At 43.0% G+C, this 21992-nt stretch overlaps 4 protein-coding genes across 5 annotated transcripts; all 4 read left to right on the top strand.

Annotated features, from left to right (window-relative positions):
* Positions 1 to 482: 482 nt before the first annotated feature.
* On the top strand, positions 483 to 4468 carry LOC143320383 (arrestin domain-containing protein 3-like). Of its 2 annotated transcripts, XR_013077152.1 has the most exons (7): positions 483 to 926; positions 1019 to 1088; positions 1359 to 1506; positions 2053 to 2155; positions 2243 to 2508; positions 2649 to 3155; positions 3221 to 4468. XR_013077152.1 is itself a non-coding variant. In XM_076729945.1 (6 exons), the coding sequence occupies exons 1-6, from the start codon at positions 650 to 652 to the stop codon at positions 2745 to 2747; spliced, it is 963 nt and encodes a 320-aa protein (XP_076586060.1). In that variant the 5' UTR covers positions 506 to 649; the 3' UTR covers positions 2748 to 4468. The 2 variants fall into 2 exon arrangements, 1 of the variants encoding a protein (XP_076586060.1); XM_076729945.1 differs by having other exon boundaries at positions 506 to 926; positions 2649 to 4468.
* Positions 4469 to 8129: 3661 nt separating this feature from the next.
* On the top strand, positions 8130 to 9815 carry LOC143320319 (arrestin domain-containing protein 3-like). The gene is made up of 5 exons (XM_076729844.1): positions 8130 to 8242; positions 8389 to 8539; positions 8661 to 8757; positions 9201 to 9457; positions 9546 to 9815. The coding sequence occupies exons 2-5, from the start codon at positions 8462 to 8464 to the stop codon at positions 9735 to 9737; spliced, it is 624 nt and encodes a 207-aa protein (XP_076585959.1). The 5' UTR covers positions 8130 to 8242; positions 8389 to 8461; the 3' UTR covers positions 9738 to 9815.
* Positions 9816 to 11875: 2060 nt separating this feature from the next.
* Positions 11876 to 16152, top strand: LOC143320318 (arrestin domain-containing protein 3-like). Its single transcript, XM_076729843.1, has 7 exons — positions 11876 to 12266; positions 12804 to 12845; positions 12965 to 13025; positions 13311 to 13461; positions 13835 to 13931; positions 14015 to 14271; positions 14836 to 16152. The coding sequence occupies exons 1-7, from the start codon at positions 12005 to 12007 to the stop codon at positions 15094 to 15096; spliced, it is 1131 nt and encodes a 376-aa protein (XP_076585958.1). The 5' UTR covers positions 11876 to 12004; the 3' UTR covers positions 15097 to 16152.
* Positions 16153 to 17696: 1544 nt separating this feature from the next.
* Positions 17697 to 21065, top strand: LOC143321210 (arrestin domain-containing protein 3-like). Its single transcript, XM_076731417.1, has 6 exons — positions 17697 to 18000; positions 18096 to 18156; positions 18239 to 18386; positions 18496 to 18592; positions 19522 to 19778; positions 20433 to 21065. Exons 1-6 carry the CDS (start codon positions 17742 to 17744, stop codon positions 20685 to 20687), a joined length of 1077 nt encoding a protein of 358 aa, XP_076587532.1. The 5' UTR covers positions 17697 to 17741; the 3' UTR covers positions 20688 to 21065.
* Positions 21066 to 21992: the final 927 nt, after the last annotated feature.

The following is a 21992-nucleotide window of genomic DNA, read 5'->3' as shown; positions in this document are numbered from 1 at the left end:
GAAAGTAATCAATAGTTTAATATATTAAGGTAGAATTAAACGACATGTAGTTAGAAGTCCATGATTTTAAAGTACATGTCAAACATGCTTTAAATTAAACACAACTGTTTAAAGTGTCCTTGTAATAACTTTTCTAGTATTAAATTATACTTCTAATACATGAGATTATGCTAATTTTTGACCTGGGAAATCAATAAATTATTGATTAAGCTTAAAATAATACAGTCAGTCAACTCCTGTGCTTTGCGGAGACATTAATCCATTTAGTGTTTGCATTTCTCAGGTGTGTTTTGTATTGAAATGAGATCTGAATTGTTTCTTTCCCCTCACAGCTCTGTGTTGATGCTGCAGCTTCTCATAGGAAAGGTGCGGAGCAGATTTCACACACCTCTGATGACCTGCCTCCTCGTGCCTCCTCTCCTGCTCCCTGTCTCTCGCTGGGCTCCGCCCCAAATCAGGGCTGGTCCCCCGGCGCATGCGCAGTCTGTCTGCGCTGTATTTTCTTGTCATCGACTGTGTTGAGTTATAGCTTTTTCCTTTGCATTGACCAAACCGACTGTTTCACTGCAAGAAAAATTCTGCTTTTCTACTCTACAATCTTTTTTCTGATTCTTATCATTATTGGTATTTTTAACCTCGAGTCTCAGCGATGTTCGGGCAGGTTGTAAAGAACTTCGGCATAAACTTAAACGCTTTGAATGAGAAGAACACGGTCTCCAGCGGGGATCTGATCACAGGACACATCTCCTTCGACCTCACAAAGCAGACGAAGATCACTTCCATAACGATGACCGTGACGGGGAGAGTGCATGTTCACTGGAGCACCTCCGGAGGTGGGGGGAGGAAGAGGAGGAGGACCCGAAGAAACTTCTCGGGAAAGCTGGAGTATTTTAACTTCTCCAGCATCGTCTTGGCAGAAAACAGCGGTATGCAGCAGGGAGGCCGTCTGGAGGCACGCAGCCCTGCAAACAATCCGTCGTTGTTGAGTGAAGTCACTGAGTTTGTGTTCCTCTTGCAGCTTCTGGTGTGGCCTCTCGACTTGAGCCCGGCACGCATGTGTATCCGTTCACCTGTCAGCTCCCGCAGGGGTGTGTATGAGCACTCTCCACTGAGTTTTTCACACGGTGTTTTACACAGATGCATTGATGTGCACGGGCTGTCACTTCAAGGTGGAAAAATCTATTTGGGAACAAGACTGAAAACCAAACCGAGGGTGCAGCGACATTGATGTCTTGTACCATGTGAGCGCGGGGTCTGCAGATGCTTTGAGGATAGTTTTCTCTAACGTCTGAGCATGAACATGTTAAAGTTGTGCAAAACGTTGAGTATCTTGTCTCCTCTGTTTTTCAACAATGCAGAAACTTCCCATCGTCCTTCCGCGGGGTACATGGACAAATAGTGTACTCCCTGACAGTGTCCATCAACAGACCCTGGCACCTGTCCAAGAGCTTTGCGACAGAGCTGAACTTCGTGCACCACATCAATCCCAACCAGCCAGAGCTGTGGGTGAGTGATCCATGTCCGCGTTACCCTGAGAGGGGGAAACGAAGAGCTGCTGGGCCCTTATTAACCCTCATTAAACCTCCCACTCTGTCTGGCCTGTACGGTTTCTATACTGGAGCACAGCTTGGCTCCAAGTCTGGTGAGACAGTAACTGAGATAGTAAAGGTGTGAAAACTAGATTTTGACAGAGGGCCCCTTGTCAGGACATTGCCTCATTGAGTGTGTTGTTGACGGACACTGCTGTCCCACAATGCAAAGCACAAACAAAGTGGAAGTGATGCTCAGAGCTGCAAAGAATGAGAGACAGCTTCAGGAAAACCAGATAAAAGCAAATTAAATGGTGATTACATGGTGTGTATATATGTACTATATATATTTTAATGAGTAAAAGTTGACCTGTAGCTGCATCGCCCAGACTGACGTTTTCCCCCCTCAGTCTTAGTGCTTAAATAGCTATTTTATGAGATATGAAATCAAAGTATTAAATGCAAACTTTCGTCCGGTGCATCATTGTTCAGCTGCTCCGCTGTCTCTGCTGTTTTTCTGCAGGCTCCTCTCTCAGGCTCCAACAGCATGACGGTGTGTGGTCTGCTGTGCACCTCAGGTTCTGTCTCAATGACAGTCAGTACAGAGAGAAAAGCCTTCCACCCTGGTACTGTATCCACCCATCCATCCATGAGATAATCATGATAGTTTTATTAAAATAACCTCGTCCAATCACTGTCTGTTCTTCCTCCAGGTGAAACTGTGAAAATCATTTGTGACATAGATAACGCTTCGTCGCAAACAGTTACTCCAGAGGTGAAACTGCAACAGAAACAGGTTTTCTACACCCAAAACAGGGTCCACAGTAACACGTTTTTCAAGACCCTGGTGTCCAAGACTGGACAGCCCATCAGCGGTCACACCTCGGACGTGCACGCTGAGATCATGGTCACTATACCTCTGCTCTCAGTGCCCTCCATCTCTAACTGCAGCATCCTGGAGGTTGAATACCCAATTAAGGTTGGTACCAGTGACGGACCAGTGGTCTGATGGTGCAGAGCTACAAGATGCTGAAAACTTAACATTTGCAGTGGATCATAGTTTGAAAACAGCATGCTGATGATTTTCAGGTCGGTGTGTCTTTCTTGTGTCTCCCGTAGGTGAGCCTGAAGGTGGGGGCTTGCAGTGAGCTCACAGTGCTGGTTCCCATCATCCTGTGTGATGCCTCTGTTAACGCTCCTCCCCCATCTTATTTGTGAGTAAATGTGCGGACATCTTGAATTGTTTCACAGGTGTCTCGTGTGATATGATGATGGGATGTTTGTCTGTGACCTCACAGTCTGACTTGTTCCTCAGGAAGCTTTCTGTCTCAGGTTTTAGTGTCGGGCTCACCTGAGTCGATGGCCTTTGCCACTGAGCATTTGTTTACGTCTCAATACACAGTTTGTATTGTAACATCACTGTTTTTGTATGTTTAATTACACTTTTGAAGATGTTTTGCTCATGTTGGAACCATTTAGCCTGTAATAGCTTGTTTGCATTTGACGCCACACCTCTCTTTTGTTGTGGTGTGACCTGCAGATGGAGGGCAGGAAGTGATTTTCTGGAGCACACACTTAAAATGTCAATGTTTCGCGTTGTTTACGGTTGCTCAAATCAACCAAACTGCGAAACCAGGAGGAGCTTTTATCAAGTACCAAAAGTTGTTGTTCACATGTGTGACAAATGTGAGAAATTGACCGAAAAATGACGGAAAAATGGCTTGTGAACGGTCTGCGGTCAGGAGGAGCTGAGTCGGATGATGGTGTAACATTAACTATTGTTTTAAATCTGTGGTGATAGATTTAAAGTGATAGCTACAAACAACAGCGCTGACGCTGTTTAAATTGGTGTTAACAGTTTCAGAGAAGACGAGTGAAAGTAAACGTACCCTGCCGTTGAATTGCAATGGACCGCTAACAAAAACGTTGCATGCCTCCATACTTTTATATGCTTTCATTTGATTTCTAGAGCACAGCGACGTCTGAATGAGCAGGTAGTTGGTTACATCTGCTGCCTCAGTAGGAGGCAGATCCTTCAGTGCAGCTGAACAGTCGCTCCTCTCCATCACGTAATTTCATCTGAACTAGCACAGTAAGAACTGTCCTCCATCTCGCCCATCGCGGTTTTCACTTCCTGCCCTCCAGCTGATTTTGACCCGTCATCAGGGTGAAGGGTCAGTATCTGTCTGTGTATTTTATTGTATACCACTTGATGTTTTGGTATGTCTTCCTGTTTTGTAGTATTAACCACTGCATGCATCGTCTTTATTTTATTATTCTACCTCAACACTGTAAATTGATTTCATGTTTACTGTTACAAAGAGCGTTTTTTCAGTATTTGCATATGTTGCTGGTGAAATACGTCAAATCATGCAGAATCTTTTTCATGGCAGCTGCGTGTTCACAGGACCTATATGAACCAAACTATATCAAAATGCCATGTCAGGTTTAAAAGTATATGCACCTTAGTGGTTTTTTATGAAGCGACTGACTCTTCAGTACATTGAATATAAGCCAAAGACTTCAACATCATACTGCCTTTAATCAGTTTTCTGACTGTGTGTGTTTTATATATTCATTATGGATTATTGTGGACATCCACAGGAAATCTATTCTGTATCACTGCACGACTGAGTAGATTGACGCATTGGGAGGAAGATGTGTGACATTTAAGTGTTTTTACTACTTACACAACACCAGAGTTTTGATTATTGATGTGTATTTCTAATGGAAAGGTGGAAAATATGCTGCAGTATGTGAAATCTAATCTGCTAAATGTTCATATATTATCTCTGTAGTCCTGAAAATATAATATCAATAACCTGAAGTATTTTACTCTGTAACATGACCGAATTAAAATGTTGCCACTTTAAAGGTGAATGTTCTCTAATTGATGATGATGATAACAAAGACCTGCCGTGCAAACAGCTGGATGCTCGGCTGAACTGGTCAATGCACCAAATTGCTTTTTGCTCCCTTCAGCAGAGAAGATGCTGCAAGTACCACATAAACTAAATTCACTGATTTTAGTCAAATTATGTATCATTGCGAACACCATCAGCTTCTTTTCCTGGAGGAAGGCCGTCTGCTGTTTGCTATTCAGCTGGCACTCACTCTAAGGAAGCCAGTGTGCTGATATTCACTAACTCGTCTCTGCACATTTAAGCCCTTTCATAGACTTTTGTTGAGAGTTTCATGATTGTCAAACGTGGGTTCACATCATCTCAGGCTGCTCACGACAGAGGACGTGAAGCACTGCGAGGCATGACCGTTCCTGGAACCACATGAGCACGTCTGAGGGTTGATCAGTCAGAGGGTGACGCGGGGCTTGGCTCTGCCTGGTTGTTGGGTCTTTCAACACCCCTCCGGAGTCTCCTCAGCCCTGACCGGCATTGTTTGTGCGCCTTCCTGTTTTGCCGCGGGAATTCTTTTGGCGGGTGTTCAATAAAAAAAAAAAAAAGCACATAACTGCAAAAACCTGCCGTAGTTAACCCTTTCCTCTCAGTGGAAGTCTCAAATATGAAAGATTTCATTCTGAAATGTGCACGTTTCCATCAGTGAGACATGAAGGTTCCTGTGCATTTTGGTTAAAGGAACAGTTCAACATTTTTGGAAAGTCAGATTCGGCTTTTCTGGCCAAGTGTGTGCGCACTGACAAGGAAGGTGCTTGCATAGGTCAAAAAGACTAAAGACAAAAGAGTGAACGATAAGTGTGAAAACCGAAAATAAACAATATGTACAAAGAATAGTGAGGCAATAAACAACATATACAATGAAGTTATTTGTTTCATTGTTGAGCTTTAGATGAAAACCACTCGTGTGCACAGTAAATATCAGGCTGATTAGCTTAATCTGGATCTGCTTGATGATAGAATTTGTTATTTTGTGTGTGTTTGATAAAAATCTGAAGCGTAAAAATTCCTTTACAGGAGGGTTACATGCAGGAGTATTCTGAAGCCTTCTCTTTGAGTCCTTGAGCACCACTTGGCTGTACTGAAGGACACCAGTCATGATTCATGAGCATTCAAAACACATTTGCAGTACAATTGTATCACCAGTGAGTTGTAAATATACTTAAATACACTTAAAATGAAGTGAAATGAAAGGGTACTGATGACTACGGTACAATTTATATTGCACTTACAGTGAAGTACACTTTTATAAGTACTTTTGATACATTTAAGTAGAATTCAATGACATCCAGTTAGAAGTACTCTTTTTAAAAGTACATGTCAAACACTTCACATTTCTACACTTAAATTACATTTCAAATACACTGAAGTATTTTTCACCTGGGAAATCATTTAAATTAATAGACTTGAAATAATATAGTCGATCCTATACATTACAAAGAGATTAATCAATCCGGTGTTTACACTTCGCAGATGTTTTGTGATGAAATGAAATCGATTAAAATGCGTTTTTCCTTCACAGCTCTGTCGAAGCTGCAGCAGCTCACGTGGAAGGTGAGAGCAGGAGAGAGCTGCAGGAGTCAGTCACTCATGATCTGACTCCTCGTGCCTCCTCTTCAGTCCTGTGCAGCTCCCTGAATCTGCTGGCCTCCGCCTGAAATCAGGGCTGGTCGTGCGCATGCGCACTCTGTCTGCTCCGTTCTGTCTCATCGACAGTGTTGAGTTACAGTCATTTAAACGAGTGACAGCCTCTTACTTTGTGTCACAGCCGGACCAAGCCTCCAGAATCGACTGTTTGACTGAAAGGAAACGTTTTCACTGATCAGTATTGTTATTTTATATATATGTGTGACCACCTGGTATATGTATTTATATATATATATATATATTTTTAACTCGAGTCTCAGCGATGTTCGGCCAGGTTTTAAAGAACTTCGGCATAAACTTTAACGCTTTGGATGAGAGGAACACTTTCAATGTTATTACCACGTACACAACGCCAGAGTTGTGATTATTGGTGTGTGTTTCCATTGCTGTTCTTGTCTAGATTCACTAACTCATCTCTGCACATTTAAACCCCTTTATAGACTTTTGAGTTTCATTTTTTTTTTTTTTTTCAAACGTGGGTTCACATCATCTCAGGCTGCTCATATTGCTGCTGTGTGAAAATGAAATTGGATGATTTTTTTTTTTTTTTAAATATATGAAGCCACTTTACAGGATTGGAATTTAGTAGGATCAACATACGTAATGTTTAGGTGAAGCTGAACATGATGCAGTGCACCTGGTTTCCTGTAGAGGGCAGCATCACACAGGGTCGCGGTGTGAAGGTTAGGGTTGGGAGGCTCTGCTCGTCATGCTTGTCCCTGCTTTGCTTGCTTGTCCTCTGTATCATGTCCTTTAAAAATATTTTTGTCCCAAAGAACCACAAACCTGTCAAGTGAGTGCTGAAACCTCCCACACATGTTTCACATAGTTGGTCCTGGATGACGTGCATGATGACGTTAACCCCATGAAACAACAAGGATGTCACTGTCGAAGGCGAAGACAGTAGAAAAGCACCATCAGTTGTGCGCGGTGACTCTTGGACCGCTGACAGTGCCTTGACAACAGGTTTAGCCACATACCCACGGCTGTTTTCATGATGGCTTCAAGGCCAGTCTGATATCAGCAGGCCATGGAGCTTTACATTAAATTATGTACTGTACTGTAATAAGACACTCAGCTGCAACATTATAAAATATGGAAATGAAACGTGTTTGTTGTCTTTACTTTTCTGTGACTGTGCAGCACTGCTTAAATAATCACTGTCTTACTAAGAACTGCTTTCCAGAATGACATTTAAAGGTAATGAGGGATTCTTGCACACATTTCTGTAAAAGTGTATATATTTGCTGACATTATGGTGCTTTCAAGTATTTTATCCTCACACCTTTGACCTCAGCTGAACTGACACACTTCTTCTGGATTCCTGGATTCCTCTTTGTTTGACATCTACCTGCAGTTCCAACCATGGAGCAAGATTTATTGCAGTATTGTGGTTTAATTATTACCAAAACCAAAGTGTCTATCTGCAGACAGAGACACACCTCCCAACATACAGAATCTCCGTCCTCACTTGCACTGACAGTTGAGCTTGGCAGTCGCACAGTATATCATGTCAAATAGTGTTAAGAGCTTTTCAGTGGGATATAATCCCATTAACAGCAGCAACACTTTCACCAGCGGTGATTATATTACTGGACAACTCACCCTAGAACTGACTAAAGAGTGCAAAGTGGATTTACTCTGTATAAAGCTGAAGGGCAAAGCAGAAGTCCAATGGACTGAACATTATGGAAAAACAACTGTAACGTACTTCAACAAAGAGAAATACTTCAGCATCAAGGAATTCATCATTCCGGAGGGTCAGGGTAAGTGAGTTCATGACATTCAATTTAAGAGCAACCTGCTGCAATCAGATTTATTGTGTTCATAGTGTATTTCGTGAATGTGGTGCTGTTGCATTTAAAGGAATACACATACTGCAAAGTGTAAGAAAACTCAAGACTGTCACTGACCTGATGTTCAAACACAGGTTCTCACAGGTGGTTTGTTCTTGAATTTTGTCTTTCTGATTTAACACTGTTACCTGTCAAAGTGGTAACAAGGGCTAGAAATGTATTGATTCATGGTCTGCTTAATAGACCTCGCTACAGTCAGCGATGGAAGCCATGTTAAATAACTTTGATGCCTTTCAGGTAACAACATTGTTGACCAGGGCTGCCATGTCTACCCATTCAAATTTCAGATCCCTGAACAGTGAGTTGTCTCGAAATAAATAGCCTAAAATATAACTATAATACCAATGTCTTTAAACGTGAACGCACATCTAAATATAGCGCTACGGAAAGTGTGACTGTCACTTATCTGGTCCTTTGGGTACATTGTGTTGTCACCTCTTGCAGAGACCTGCCATCCTCCTTCAAAAGCTCGTCTGGAAAGATTGTGTACAAAGTGGAGGCAATTCTGAAGAGGTCGATGAGAGCAGACAGCAAAGCTAAGGCACATTTCACCCTCGTTCACAATGGGACGATAGACAGCGATCTAATGCTGAAGGTACCCACTTTACAACACACACTCGCAAATGCACATCCAGTGTGTTTGCAGTTTGACTTTGACTCTGCTGCAGTCACAAGTAGTGACACCATCTCTTGCTAATTTGTCATTTTCCTGTCAGGCTCCACAGTACGGCAACACAGAGAAGAAAATGAAGCTCTTTTCATCAGGGGCAGTGGCCATGGATGTAAATATTGAACGAACCGGCTACCACCAAGGTTATTTTGAATCATGTGTGAGCTGAATTCACCTCACAGATTATCTTAGCATTGCGTTGCAGTGAAACATAACCTCTTCACAGCTGAACCGTAGCTCAAAGTCCCCTTGCTCATGGGAACGGTTTATGGTCGAAAGATAAGACAACTTCAAATGATGGATGTAGCAACAGTAACAGCAGAGAGATCATCCAGACATATGCTCTAGGCTGGAGGATTGCACCTTCATAACACAGCACGCAATGTCTGAAATGCAGTAGCTAATGGTGGCTACTGTTACCAATATTAAGACACTGAAGACACTTGTATTCTTTTGTAACCCTTGTGCTGATGTTAGGTAACATTTTAGCATTAATCAGTATTTTGTAATTGCTGCTTGCAGCCAAAGAGACTGTTCAGCAGAAGTTAGACAGATATTGTGTGTTAAGTGCTGCTCTGCTCTGCAGGTGAAGGCATAAAAGTTGTGGCCAACATTCAGAACAGCTCATCCCGTGACATTAAGCCCAAGTACCATCTGTATGAGAAGCGCAGTTACTTGGCAAAGGGGAAGAGGAAAGTGCGCACCACAGACATCCTGAAGGAGGTGGGCGACGCCGTCCCGCCTTCTGGAGGCCAGGCTGTCACCAGGATCATCAACATCCCTTCCGCCACGCTTCCGTCCATCTTAAACTGCAAAGTCCTCAAACGCGAGTACAGGCTCAGGGTGCGTATCTCTCCCCCCGTCAGTAAGTCCTTACGTCAACAGGGCTGCCTTATCGTGATGATGAGTGCTGACTGTGTCTCCACCACAGGTCTCTCTGGACATCAAGTATGCTTCAGACCCCGAGATCAAGTTACCCATAGTCATCCTGCAGGCTTTACAGGACCCTGATGACGCCTACCCACAATTCTCAATGTTCTCAGGCTCTTCTGCTCTACCTCCAGCTAATGGGATAGCTGGGATGTACCCCTCCTTGACTGATTTCGAAGGAAGTTCTTGCTGATTCCCTGTTATCGAGGCAAAATGGCAAGAATGATGCGTTGCACAGATTTGTCTATTTTAAAATATTTCAGATAATTATGAGAATCTTAAGAGGAGGATGGAAGCAAGTTGAGCTATCCTGTATTACTGTATTAATGAGCTGATTGCCAGTAAATGACTTTCTTCCTACTAACATGATGTAAATTATATCATGATGAATCTGCATAATATATGCCTCCGAAATAAAATCTCTTACTCTAGAGGCGACATAGCTCCACTAGACATAATACAGTTTTCATCCTTCCTGGTGTCTGACAACAGAAGACTTACATAACCAATGTGTACTTTGAAAACTATGTTAACTTTGTAACAGATGCATGGCTAAATGTGGAATCTGACCTCTTTGCCACCAGCTACAGTATATGTAAATCAATACCATGGAAAAGAAAGAGGATCTGACAAACAGGAGCTTCTGAGACAAGAGCGAATGAAAGTGAAAAGGACACAAACAAGAGCTACAAAGTGTACTTTTGAAACCCACAATTTTTTATCCTTATGTAACATCTCCATTTAGAAACAGATTTATAGTAAAAATCACAAATGGAATAACACGAAATGCACATTGTGCTGGGGAACTAAGGCACTCCTCTGGATCCTGAAACTACTCTCATGCATCACTGTTAGGAAATATTGCTTCATTAAGGTATAAATGACAGCACACATTGTGCTGTTTGATATTGTATTTTTTATATCTTGTTTTTTCATGTTTTATTTTGTGAGTGTGAAGCACTCTTCAACTGTTTTAAGAAGTATATAAATAAAGCTTTACTTATGTATTGAAAAGTGTTCCTAATATTTTGTCCATGCTCATTGCTGTGCACTACGGGAGATAAAACGCAGATGTCAGTGTTTGTATTTAGCAGCAATGCATCGCCTCTACAGCCCGAGATCATCTGAAAATAATCTTAGAATAATAATAATAATAATAATAATAATAATCTTGCTGATTTTCACTCTGTGTTGCTGCAAACTCACAGACTTAAAACTAACTTGTTTAACACTTGATTCTTTGCGTTGACCCTTCAGTCATGTATAAAGCACAGTACTTGCAGCCTATTTGAGTTACGCAGCCTGACGTGTTTCAGTGATCTTTACATGCATCAGGCATCAAATGTGTAACTGTGGTTTTCCATTCAGCTGTCACAGACCGAATGCAGACAGAGGCAGGCAGACGGGATCAGTTCAGAATGCAGATAACAGATTATGGAGCCTATAGGGAGCACAGGTGTAAGTCACATGACAACTTTAACTCTCTGGCAACAAGTGAGTGGAAAAATGTCTGACTAAGTGCTGCAAGCCTGACGAGGATGAGTGGAAACAGGTGAGCAGGTGGGTGGACGGTCAGGTGACAGGGATTGGTGGGAAAGGGGTTATTGCTGGGCAGGAAGGAGTGACTGGATGTGGGTGGTGAGTGGTTTGGAAGAGGGAAGAAAGAATGGGTTTGAGGGAGGCACAGAGAGGCAGACTGAGACAGAAGACCCTCCGCTGCTGTTTGTGCCACCGTGCTGCAGTGTCTGAAAGTCATTTGATAAGAATCTCATTAGGATTTTGTGTTGTTTGGGAATAACATTTTATACTTCTAGGAGCTTCAGTTTTCATCTTCTCTGAAAAGTAACTAGTAACTAAAACTGTTTAGATAAATATAGCTGAGCAAAAGCACAATATTTACCTCTGGAGTAAAAGCAGAAAGTTGCATATAATGGAAATACTTACAGTACAAGCACCTTGCATGTGTACTAAAGTACTTTAAGAAAAATACTCGGTTACATTTCACCACTAAAAATAGCTTCAAAGCCTTTCTGAGATATCTGACAACACGACAGATGGAGAAAAGGAAGAGAGTTGACTACACATGATTCAATAAATGAATTATTAAATGAAGAGATGATGAATGAATAAATAAATGATGGGGGGAACATTAAGGAAATCAACCAGTATCTTCCTCGGACAATATTATTTTTTTCCTAGGATGGCGGAGGCAAGTCCCTCCCTACTCATCGTCTGATTGGCTCACTCTGACATCCTGCCCTAAATCTAACCAATCATTACTCCTCATACAAAAAAACAAGGCGTAGTAGCCAATCAGAGGCAAGCTATGGTGGACCTTGCCTTCGCCATCCTACGCGGAAAATGGCGCTTCGTATCCACCCACCGCGGAAGTCCGACCTGTTGTTTGTTTTCACCGTTTCCGCCTGAGTTAACTTCGGATTTCTCCGAGTAAAGCAAACCATGTCGAGCACCGTAAAGAGCCTCAAAGTCACCTACAACCCTATCAATGAGAAAAACACTTTCTCCAGCGGGGACTGGCTTTCCGGTCAGGTCGCGCTGGAAGTGGCCAAAGACTGCCAGATGGAATCACTGTTCATCAAGTTCAAAGGGAAAGCCGAAGTTTTATGGACGGAGAAACACGGCAAAACTACCGTGACGTACCACGCCAAGGACAAGTACTTCAGCCTCAAACACTACTTCGTCCGAGGCAAAAACGTCAAAGGTAGGTGGCGAAATTCAGCAGCAAACAACTTGGACGGGACGTGCAGGAGTCGCTTCAGAAAGCAGTAAAAGTGGAAATAAATCAGCTGTGATGTGGAAGAAAAGTGGCAGAGTCAGAGGTGATGCATGGTGATGTGCAGCATCTGCAAAACAACATGCAAAACATTTGAGTTTCCAGTGCAGTGAAGTGTGTCCCACAGGTTTCTATTAGAGAGGACAAAAGTCAGCACGTTCAGGTAATTACAGTCAGAATTCATTAATTTGGACAAGAGAAAAACACAATCTGGTCGTTTTGACAAAATAAGACTGGATTAAGATTGGATTTGAACTGATCAGTCCGATTGATCAATCAGTTGACAGGAAGTTGATCATTAACTGATAAGTGATTAGTCAGCAGTGTCAGAATATTGTCAGTTGTGATGATTTGGCTTCTTTAATTTGTCTAATGTGATAATAAACATGATTATTTTGATCAAATGTTAAATAGCTCAAGCATCAAATGTTAATCGCTCCTAATTTGCTGTGTTTTCCCCGGTAGATGACACCCAAACGCTGCTGTCAAACCACAATGGAGAGACATGTAAGTATTTGACAGATGGGCCCGCGGCGAGGCCCTGGAGTCCGACGGACGAGTTCAGACTCGAGAACTGCACTGGGTTGTAAAACCAACAGATGACTGATCCTCTCGTTGCTTTTCAGACAGCAGTGTTGTTGCCCCAGGATGCTATGTTTACCCATTCACCTTTCAAATCCCTTTCCAGTAAGTAGTCATCCCTTTAATAGCTCCATAATGAGTTGGATGGACCCGTATCATCCCCAGGCTTAGTTTTTTAAACAGTGAAAATGCGGTGTTTGCACATTATCTTCTGAAAACAAATGAATAGGTCAACATCACGTTGTGCCACAGCAGGTGGCTTTAAAGGTTGTGTTCTTTTATAGAGCTTCTGTTTAGTCTGGATGTGCGTTCGATTGCATGCTTTCATGTGTGTGCAATGCATAAAAAAGTCCCATTAATGTCCTCTGGCCTTCTGCTCTCGTGCCTCAGGGACATGCCCTCCTCCTTCACTGGCTGTGTGGGTAAAGTTGTGTACCTGCTGGAAGCCAGACTGAGCAGATCGATGAGGATTGACAGCAAAGACTCAACTAAGATCAACTTTGTGTCAAGAGTGGACCTGAGCCGTGACCCTAGTCTAATGGTATTTGCTGAATAGCACAGCAGTGATAGCATTCAGCGGCTAACACCCAGCCCCTCTTTAGTACCTGCCAGGATTAAGCAATGTGCCTCAACCCCAGCTGCCCTGAAGAGTGGATGTATTGGACTGAGTGTTTGCATTGAGCAAACTCGCTCTTGATAAGCCTTTAAAAAGTACACAAACTGCTTAGCGTTGCTGCTAAAACACCATAGAGGAAATATCTAATAGTTATTTTAGCGCTACACCTGTTGACTGGGCTCAGTTAGCACAACAGACACTGCATGTGGACACCAGAATGAAGTCCAGAATAGGTTTAGTGCTTTGTCTCTCTGTGTCGTTTATGTGTGACTCATGAGTTAATCTGTTCGTCTTCCAGACGCCGCAGCACGAGTCGAAGGATAAGAAAATGAAACTCTTCACCTCAGGAACTGTGGCCATGGATGTGAATCTTGAAAAATCCGGTTTCTTCCAAGGTGAGGGCCCTCAAAGGGACGTTGACCCCCATTAGTCTCGTACTTAGGGTTGTTTTGATGTTTCTGGCCTGGTTTTGTTGCAGGAGAGGGATTAAAGGTTCTCGCCTGCATTGAGAACAACTCGTCCCGTGAGATCAAGCCCAAGTACTGTGTGTACAGAAAGCACAGCTTCTTCGCGCGAGGGAAGAGGCGAGTCAGCACTAAGGACCTCTTAAAGGAGGTGGGGGAGCCCATCCCCCCTCATTCTAATGAAAATGTCGTGAGAGTCATCACCATCCCTCCTGATATGGAGCCCTCCATCACCAACTGCAGCATCATCAAAGTGGAGTACAGACTCAGGGTAAGCATCTGCATGCCGGGAGATGTGTGCACTTGTTCTTATGGGACTGTGCACAAATCTCATGTTTACTGACAATTGTAGGGGCTCTTATTGATTTAAGCAGCATTTCAAGTCAAGGCAGGTTTTCACCACCTCTGTCCTTACACACTCATGCCTGGTCCACACGCACAAAAAACAGCTGATTCTGTGTGTTTTTGAGGAGCAGGAGAAACCAGCTGTGTACATGTGGACGAGACATCAATCCCATAAAGAAAAGCCCCGAACTTCAGCACTGTAGAGAGGATCAGTGATCTGCCTCATCACATCAATAAAAAGGGTACTTTACCCTTCTCAAACCCTCTTTATAGTTAGCACTCTCTTGTGTTTTCAACATTTAATCTCTGAGTTTATGTAGCAGCAGAACTGGAAATGGAGACCCCCCCCCCCATTCTTAACGGTGTTTGCTGAAGGAGTCGGTTCTGGTGTTAATCACTGGCACTTCAAGCAGTACTGTGGTACAGTTCTTTTGATGAACAATGAAAAATAAAAGTCCAACAATAGAACATCAACAATGCTTTTCCACAGGTCTACCTCGATGTCAAGTACGCTTCAGACCCAGAGATCAAATTTCCGATAGTCATCCTGTCGGCCTCTCAGGCTGCTGCCGTGGCTCCACCGCCTGCTGCTTCCGGCTTTGGATTCGAACCCTTTGGGAACCCGCACACACCAGCATGGGGCTTCGCTCCACCGCAGCCACCATCAGCACCCCCACCTTCAGATCCCCCGCCTGCGTATGGAGCATATGCAATGTACCCTCCTTTGACAGATTTTGGGAATAAGTATTAGTGATGGGATGTGGAGATGGTTGGACAGAAGCTATCAGTCCCAGTACAGTGGCTTTCTTTTTTATGTGCCTACATGCTTTTTGATACAGATACAGTACATTTACCACTGCAGGAAGACTAAACCTCGTCTTGTGCGAGAGGGCTTTTGTTTTCTTAAAGAGAGGTTTTTCTTACAGAACTCAGGTCAGAGTTAACCTCCACTGTGTATGCAGGGGAGAGTTCAAGCAAAATATGTCGCAGCATTTCAAAGTACTATGCTATTTTCTGTATGACCTGTCTTCAGGTAATTAACCACACTAATGTCCAGCTAATTTCTTCCCGCCGTATTCCCGGCTCTCCTCCAGTTTAACACTCAGAGGTCAGTGCAGCCATCCTGGTTGGTGCTCCTGTCAAAACCATTAAAGGATGTATTTTGGCTCTGAATGGAGCTTTCTAAAGTACGAAAGAATAACGCTATCAAGTTAGGCAGGAGGCCGAAAATGTTTGACAGAATACGTGTGTTTATCAAAGTGATGCTAAAGACCTTTAAACTTATGGGATCCAGTGTATTTCAAGCCTGACTCATGTCTGACTGAAAGTCAGGATTTCTTTTCACAATCTGTCTTTCACATCCTTCAGTTTTATGGAAGCGCAGCACTTTGCAGGAGTGCAACTGCTCTACTGCATCCCAAGTATTTTGACGGTCATCCCATATTTCTCACTACTTTGACTGAAATCCATCGAATTTGTTTACGTTATGTGTTCTTAAATAATAATGGAAAAATGAACTTGTTGTCGTTGAGAGAATTACAGACACACAAAAATGCTCATTTTCTATATTGTTGAGTGATGAAATATATTAACCACATATATATCCATATATATTAATACTCTATTGAAAGTAGTCAATGTCCATTTGTCCTATTTTCACTGAATGTTTCTTTTGCATTCAAATATACCTCAGTCACTGCAGTCACAGCATGTTTTTCAAGTGTCTGATATGTGACCACTTGCTCCTGTTTTGCTTTCTTACTGCATGAATACACAAGTGTCTATTAAACAGTGCAGGTTAAACCTTACGACGGCTCACTGTGCTTTCTTTAAAAAGCTTCATGAGGCGATTGAACTCAATCTTTGAATCTGACAATGGAGAAGAATCGAGATAAAATAGAAATACTTAAAAGAGCAAACGCTGGAACACTGAACAATATAATCAGTACTGACTTGAGGGATAAGGTGTGGCTGGCGTCTCGCTCTTCCTTTGGCTCTGCCAGTGAGGAAGTTGAAGATCCAGTTGCACGAGGTGGAGTTAATCCCACGTCTTCAAGCTTTGTACAGAATCTGGAGCGGATGAACTTAAAGCCCAAAGCAGCGTTTTAAGATAATTCCTCCACCCAGTGTCCAGGTGAGGCAGGCCAGTGTGGACAGGGTGATGTATGGCGTCGTCCGTGGGTCTGTTGGAGCGGGATGTGAGCTGCAGCGGGTCCAGGTGTTGAGGAGGGAATGAAGTCACCACAGAGGTCAGAGCTGGTGGCCGGCTGTCATTCAGGAAGCTGGGATGAGGTTTCTGTAGGACAGGGACTGCTGTATTGATGATTTTCAAAAATGAACAGAGCACAAAGCTAAGAAAAAGCAATCCCTCAAACCCCTGTCAGCATGATAAACTAAACATAAAAGGCTTTGGAAATGAACCACATGCCTGCTTTAGCCCTAAAATGATATCATCCTGACCAGCACCGGAGGCTCCATTCACACCACTCCACGTCCCCTAAATCAAAGACTTTGAAGGGCTGCCATGGAGCAGATTTAAAACTCCATCCAACAGCCTCGGCCACACGTGCTGCACATTAAGTCGGCCTCATGAATTCTGACGCTGCCATGCAAATTCAATGAGAGTGACTGGGATTTCATTCGTGGTGTCTCTAATATTGCAAGTCAGCATCAAAATCAGCAGCACTGTGTCTACAACGGACTCCATGGACCACGACTTTAGTATTTTTACATTAACCTGCACATAAGTTGTTTCCAAATGAACGCTGTTCACTGTGAATTCTGTGGATTAACAGAAACAAGTCACACTTACTCACGGAGAGATTAATCTATGCTGCCAGAGCTCGAGAAGCAGCTTTCTTTAGTCATTTACAGCCTTCCATTCCCCCTCTTTCAGATCTTCCTTCCTAAAATAAAATTCCTAAAATTCCATTATGTCAAAGAGCACACGTGACACGATGTGTTCACTTAATGGAAATTTGTTTGATGTGACTGGAAAATATGTCATGTGACACATTGAGAAAGCGCAGCATGTGACAGTCATAAAACCAGTTTGAAGATACAGGTGTTACTCCACCCGCTGAGGTCGTTATGAAGGCAGCGGCTCCTTCTCCACAGCGCTGTGATTAATTACTTTGATTATGACCATCCAGCTCCAGTTCAAACTGTTTGATTTTCTTAGTAAACTGTGGCGTGTGTGCGAGGCTGAATGCTGTTTCCTGTGACTGTGCGTTCACGTGTGTCCCTCACCTGTGGCCATAGTTAAGAAAAACAGGTTAAACTAGATTTGGATGCCTCAGATAAAAACAGCACCGAGCAGCCGGTCAGGGCTTACAAGGCTTGAATCTCTCCTTGGTTTCACAGGTTTTGATTTTACACTTTCTTTCTCTCTGGAAAATGACCATCAAGAATTTCTCGATTGAATATGATGCCATCAACAGCAGGAACACCTTCACAAACGGAGATACCATTAATGGAAGAATCATCGTGGAGGTTTCAAAGGAAACTAAAATCAGTTCGCTTATTTTCAGAGCACAAGGAAGAGCTAACGTTTGCTGGTCTGAACATTACGGCCAACATAACCATCATGTGTACTGGTCTGACGAGAAATATTATGATATCAAGCATCATATCTTGAGAGAGGCAAGACAAGATGGTAACATAAAGTATTAAATTAATACAATCAATGATATGTGACTCACTGTAGCTAATGCAATGACTTTTTGGTAATGAGTCTTTATTCTGTTCCAGGTACTGAAGTTATTGGTCAAGGAAGACACGTATTTCCTTTTTCCTTCACGATTCCTGACAGGTACCTTGTTCTTTACTTAATCTTTATTTTCCATTGATATTTTGTTTCGATTAAATTCATTTTCTATCGTTCCACTTCACAGAAAAATCCCATCGTCTTTCAAAGCCTCCATCGGCAAAATTGTTCATAAACTGAAGGCAGAGCTGAAACAACCAATGAAGCTGGCGAAAAAGGCCAAAAGTCACTTCACATTCGTGTCCCAAGCAGACATGGATCTTCCTGGACTTATGGTAAGAAATCACTAATCTTTAAAATGCAGCCATTTAATGATGAATGCTGTCTAAGCAGAGCAGATGGTTACCTAACTGTGCTGGTCTGTGGTGGGGGCTGTTCTTTTAGGACCCTCAGTACGGCTGTAAGGATAAATCCGTCATGCTCTTTGGCTCTGGAAACACTTCAATGGATGTTCACACCAAGCGGATGGGATACAAGCAAGGTAATAAGAGGGAATCCTGCACCTGAGGGACTCTGATTCACTGAACTTCCTTGTAGTGACTGGACTCACTCTCTCTCATTCAGCAAACTCATCAAACTCTTGTTTGGTAACAGTTTCCTAATCCCTCACCTGTCATGGCGACTTAACCTATTTGAAAACAGGGAAGCTGTGCAACTAATCCGCTGAGTGGCATGTAGAAATGTTTTTCGGCTGTGTGGACCGGCTCACGAAAACAGCTGCATACTTCAGAACGCATGCTAATTTTTCCCGCGCTGCTCTCTCCATCTTAACGCTGCTGATTAGTGTGTGAGCTGTGTGTACAGCATGAGAGGAAGATGACTGCAGCCGTTCTTCCTCCGGCCGCTGAAACCTTCCTCCAGAAACACGGACAGATTACCAGCCTGTGTGCGCTGGACCTGCTCAGAAATGAAGAGAACAGGGAACACAATGTGCAGAGGGTGTGAAGTGAGGGGGAGAGCTGGTTTAGGCCCAACAAGTTCCTGCCGTGGTGCACTGTAACAGGTTGGTGTGGTCATGGTCCAGCCACGGGAAGAAGGAGGCTGTGTCTGCCACCATGAATCACTCGGACATACCAATCAGCACGAACAAGCATCAACAACCGAGCAGGCCTCATTCCTTTGCCCCATATTTGTTTGTCCCGGTGCACCTGTCCACCTGTGTGAGGCTGAAGGTGATGAAGCTGGTCCTTCGGGGACCGCCCTGAACAGTGGGGAGGGATCGTGGCTATTTTTTACCAAAAGTCACATTTTGGGCAAAACCTGCACGAAACAGGACGTTAGAGACTGAGGGAAGCCATAATGTGCATCACACAGAAACTGCTTACATATTATCTGATCACAGAATCACAACCACTATCTTCTACTAAGTGGGTTTAGAAATGACCTCGCTGTCTCTTCTCTGTTTTTCAGGTGAGGATCTGAAGGTCACGGTTCAAATCAACAACCGCTCAACTCGCTCAGTGAAGCCCAAATTCATTCTGTACGTGAAGACGAGTTTCTTCGCCCAGGGACGCAGGAGAGTCTCTACAAATGAGATCCTTAAGGACAAGTGTGAGGCCGTTGCACCCTCCGGCAAAGAGACTGTGACCAAGGTGATCACCATCCCCAGGGAGCTCCCTCCCTCCATCCTGAACTGCTCCATCATCAAGCTGGAGTACAGGCTGAAGGTAAACTGCACTACGTTATGATCAAAGGATTGTTGGAAGTGGTATGTAGTAGTGTTTCCTCTTTCTTAAGCATTCTTTTGTTTGTGTAACTATTTGTTTGAATAGATGGAAGTATATATAAATACATGGGAAGCTTGTGGGGCTTTACTGTGTTTGTTGTACTTCTTCTAATGAATGAGGTTTGATTTTTCATTTACTGGTGACATAAGAATGAAATACTGATATTATGAATAAATCCTTTGCAGGGAAAGGTGTAGCATTTCTCCTGTTCCATGATATAAAACATACAAAGGGACAAAGGGAGCATTTTCTTAACATACTGTTGGCAAATAAACATAATCATCACAGGAAACTAATGAACTCAACAGAGAGAAAACCTTCAGTAAACCAGAGGGGACCTCTAGTGACAAAACTGAGGAATAGGAAATGTAAGAAGAAGCTTCTATCACTTGAACTAGATTGACATAAAATCTTTCCAGGTATGAATACGGACATCTACCTGCAGACGTTCATTTATTGCTCCTGGTGTTTGCCAGAGGAGCTGACTGTGTGCAAGTGCTGTAATCAATTGTGACTGTATATGATAAAACAGGATAATTCAGGTGATATGAGGAAGAAAATCCCTCAATATAACATCAACGCTGATTTCCGCAGGTCCAGCTGGATATCAAATGTGCTTCAGACCCAGAGATCAAACTCCCTATAGTCGTCCTGCCCGCCTGTGAAGCCCCTGCTATGGAACAAGCACCTGCCCCTGCTGCCTACGGATTTGAAGCATTTGGGAACCCCACCCAAAAACCCTGGAGCACGACACCAGGACAACAAGCAGCAGCCCACCCCATGGACCCCCCACCTCCATATGGAGCATGTGCACTGTACCCATCCTATCCCAGTCCTGGCAAATATTAGGATGCACTGTAAATACGCAGCACTGCACTCCTAAAACACTGTCAGACTCGTCTCCTCTGGAGCCTGAAAAGGGTTTATACAACTTGTTTCACAAATGCATTGTAAATAATATCTGGAGACACTTCTGATGGAGCCTCAATTTGTTTACTACTGAGTAATTATGAAATAAGTCTTTACAGGAACAAATTGCGCAAAGTAAATGAATGAACCTGAAATTGTGAGATTATTCAAGAAACATCCCTTAATGTTATTTTGACATTTTATTTTATTTCACAAAGAACTTTTTCCCAGGGATGACTTGCTTTGACTATGACCATGCAGGTGCAATTTAAGCTATTGTTTTTGATTTTGCAGTAAATTGTGGTGAGTGTAAATAATGTAAAGATAAAGATATTGATAAAGTATGTTCAGTATGCAGCGCTGTTCTGTGGTTTTGACATGGCTTAAATAGTGTTTACTTAGCATTTGCACACATAGCACGCTGTTATAATCCTTTGTTTTACTGCATCCATAATGTCATTCTCCATTTATTGGGCCTAATTTAGTCTGCGAGGCCGCAGGCTAGAGTTACCTGTGTGAAAGCGACACCTGCAGCTCTCGATCACATGAGCATGTGTGACACAGATACAGGTTGTTACAGTGCATATACCAGCCTGGCCTGATCTTTGTCCATCAGCGAAAGGTCCCACTTCAGTACCACCGTGGATCCGCTCAGACCTGCTTCCAGTGAATTTATAGGATTTATTTTGCTTGAAAGGAGGATCGCCCTCCTGCGTTCACTCCGCCAGCTTTAGGGAGGTTATTTGATGTGGTCTTATCATGACTGTTAAGCATTTCTCGCTGGATTACAACAAGGTGAATGAACGAGGCACTTTCTCTCCCGGGGACATCCTCTCGGGAAGGGTGACAGTGGTGACGAGCAAGGAAATCAAAGTGCAGTGTTTTTTGGTCAGAGCCAAAGGAAAAGCCAAGGTGACATGGTATGAACAAGAAGGACGAGCCACCGAGGTTCACAGCGACAAGAAGAAGTACTTTTACTTCGAGCATATTATTCTCCAAGATAAAAACAAAGGAGATGGTTGGTATTCTCTCTCTCTTGTGCCTAAGAAAGAAGAAAATAGCTTGAAGCTGATGTAAATTGATGATTGTACATTTAACAAAGAACGTTTCTTTTCATAAGGTTCAGAAATCATCGGCCCTGGAAGAAACGTGTATCCATTCACCTTCATGATTCCACATACGTGCGTGTGCTGATCTAACCTAACAGTCTCTATGGGATTTAGATTCATCAGTACAGCTGGTCAA

This window comes from Chaetodon auriga, chromosome 5 (assembly GCF_051107435.1).
Source record: "Chaetodon auriga isolate fChaAug3 chromosome 5, fChaAug3.hap1, whole genome shotgun sequence".
NCBI lineage: Eukaryota > Metazoa > Chordata > Actinopteri > Chaetodontiformes > Chaetodontidae > Chaetodon > Chaetodon auriga.
This window is presented reverse-complemented; position numbering and strand designations above follow the sequence as displayed.

Coding starts and splice junctions, on each gene's coding strand:
- LOC143320383 (XM_076729945.1), top strand. CDS start 650: ATGTTCGGGCAGGTTGTAAAGAACTTCGGCATAAACTTAAACGCTTTG. Junction 927..1,018: donor CGTCTTGGCAGAAAACAGCG/GTATGCAGCAGG, acceptor TTCCTCTTGCAG/CTTCTGGTGTGGCCTCTCGA. Junction 1,089..1,358: donor ACCTGTCAGCTCCCGCAGGG/GTGTGTATGAGC, acceptor TCAACAATGCAG/AAACTTCCCATCGTCCTTCC.
- LOC143320319 (XM_076729844.1), top strand. CDS start 8,462: ATGAGAGCAGACAGCAAAGCTAAGGCACATTTCACCCTCGTTCACAAT. Junction 8,758..9,200: donor ACGAACCGGCTACCACCAAG/GTTATTTTGAAT, acceptor TCTGCTCTGCAG/GTGAAGGCATAAAAGTTGTG. Junction 9,458..9,545: donor AACGCGAGTACAGGCTCAGG/GTGCGTATCTCT, acceptor TCTCCACCACAG/GTCTCTCTGGACATCAAGTA.
- LOC143320318 (XM_076729843.1), top strand. CDS start 12,005: ATGTCGAGCACCGTAAAGAGCCTCAAAGTCACCTACAACCCTATCAAT. Junction 12,846..12,964: donor AAACCACAATGGAGAGACAT/GTAAGTATTTGA, acceptor GTTGCTTTTCAG/ACAGCAGTGTTGTTGCCCCA. Junction 13,026..13,310: donor ACCTTTCAAATCCCTTTCCA/GTAAGTAGTCAT, acceptor CTCGTGCCTCAG/GGACATGCCCTCCTCCTTCA.
- LOC143321210 (XM_076731417.1), top strand. CDS start 17,742: ATGACCATCAAGAATTTCTCGATTGAATATGATGCCATCAACAGCAGG. Junction 18,001..18,095: donor GAGAGAGGCAAGACAAGATG/GTAACATAAAGT, acceptor ATTCTGTTCCAG/GTACTGAAGTTATTGGTCAA. Junction 18,157..18,238: donor TCCTTCACGATTCCTGACAG/GTACCTTGTTCT, acceptor TCCACTTCACAG/AAAAATCCCATCGTCTTTCA.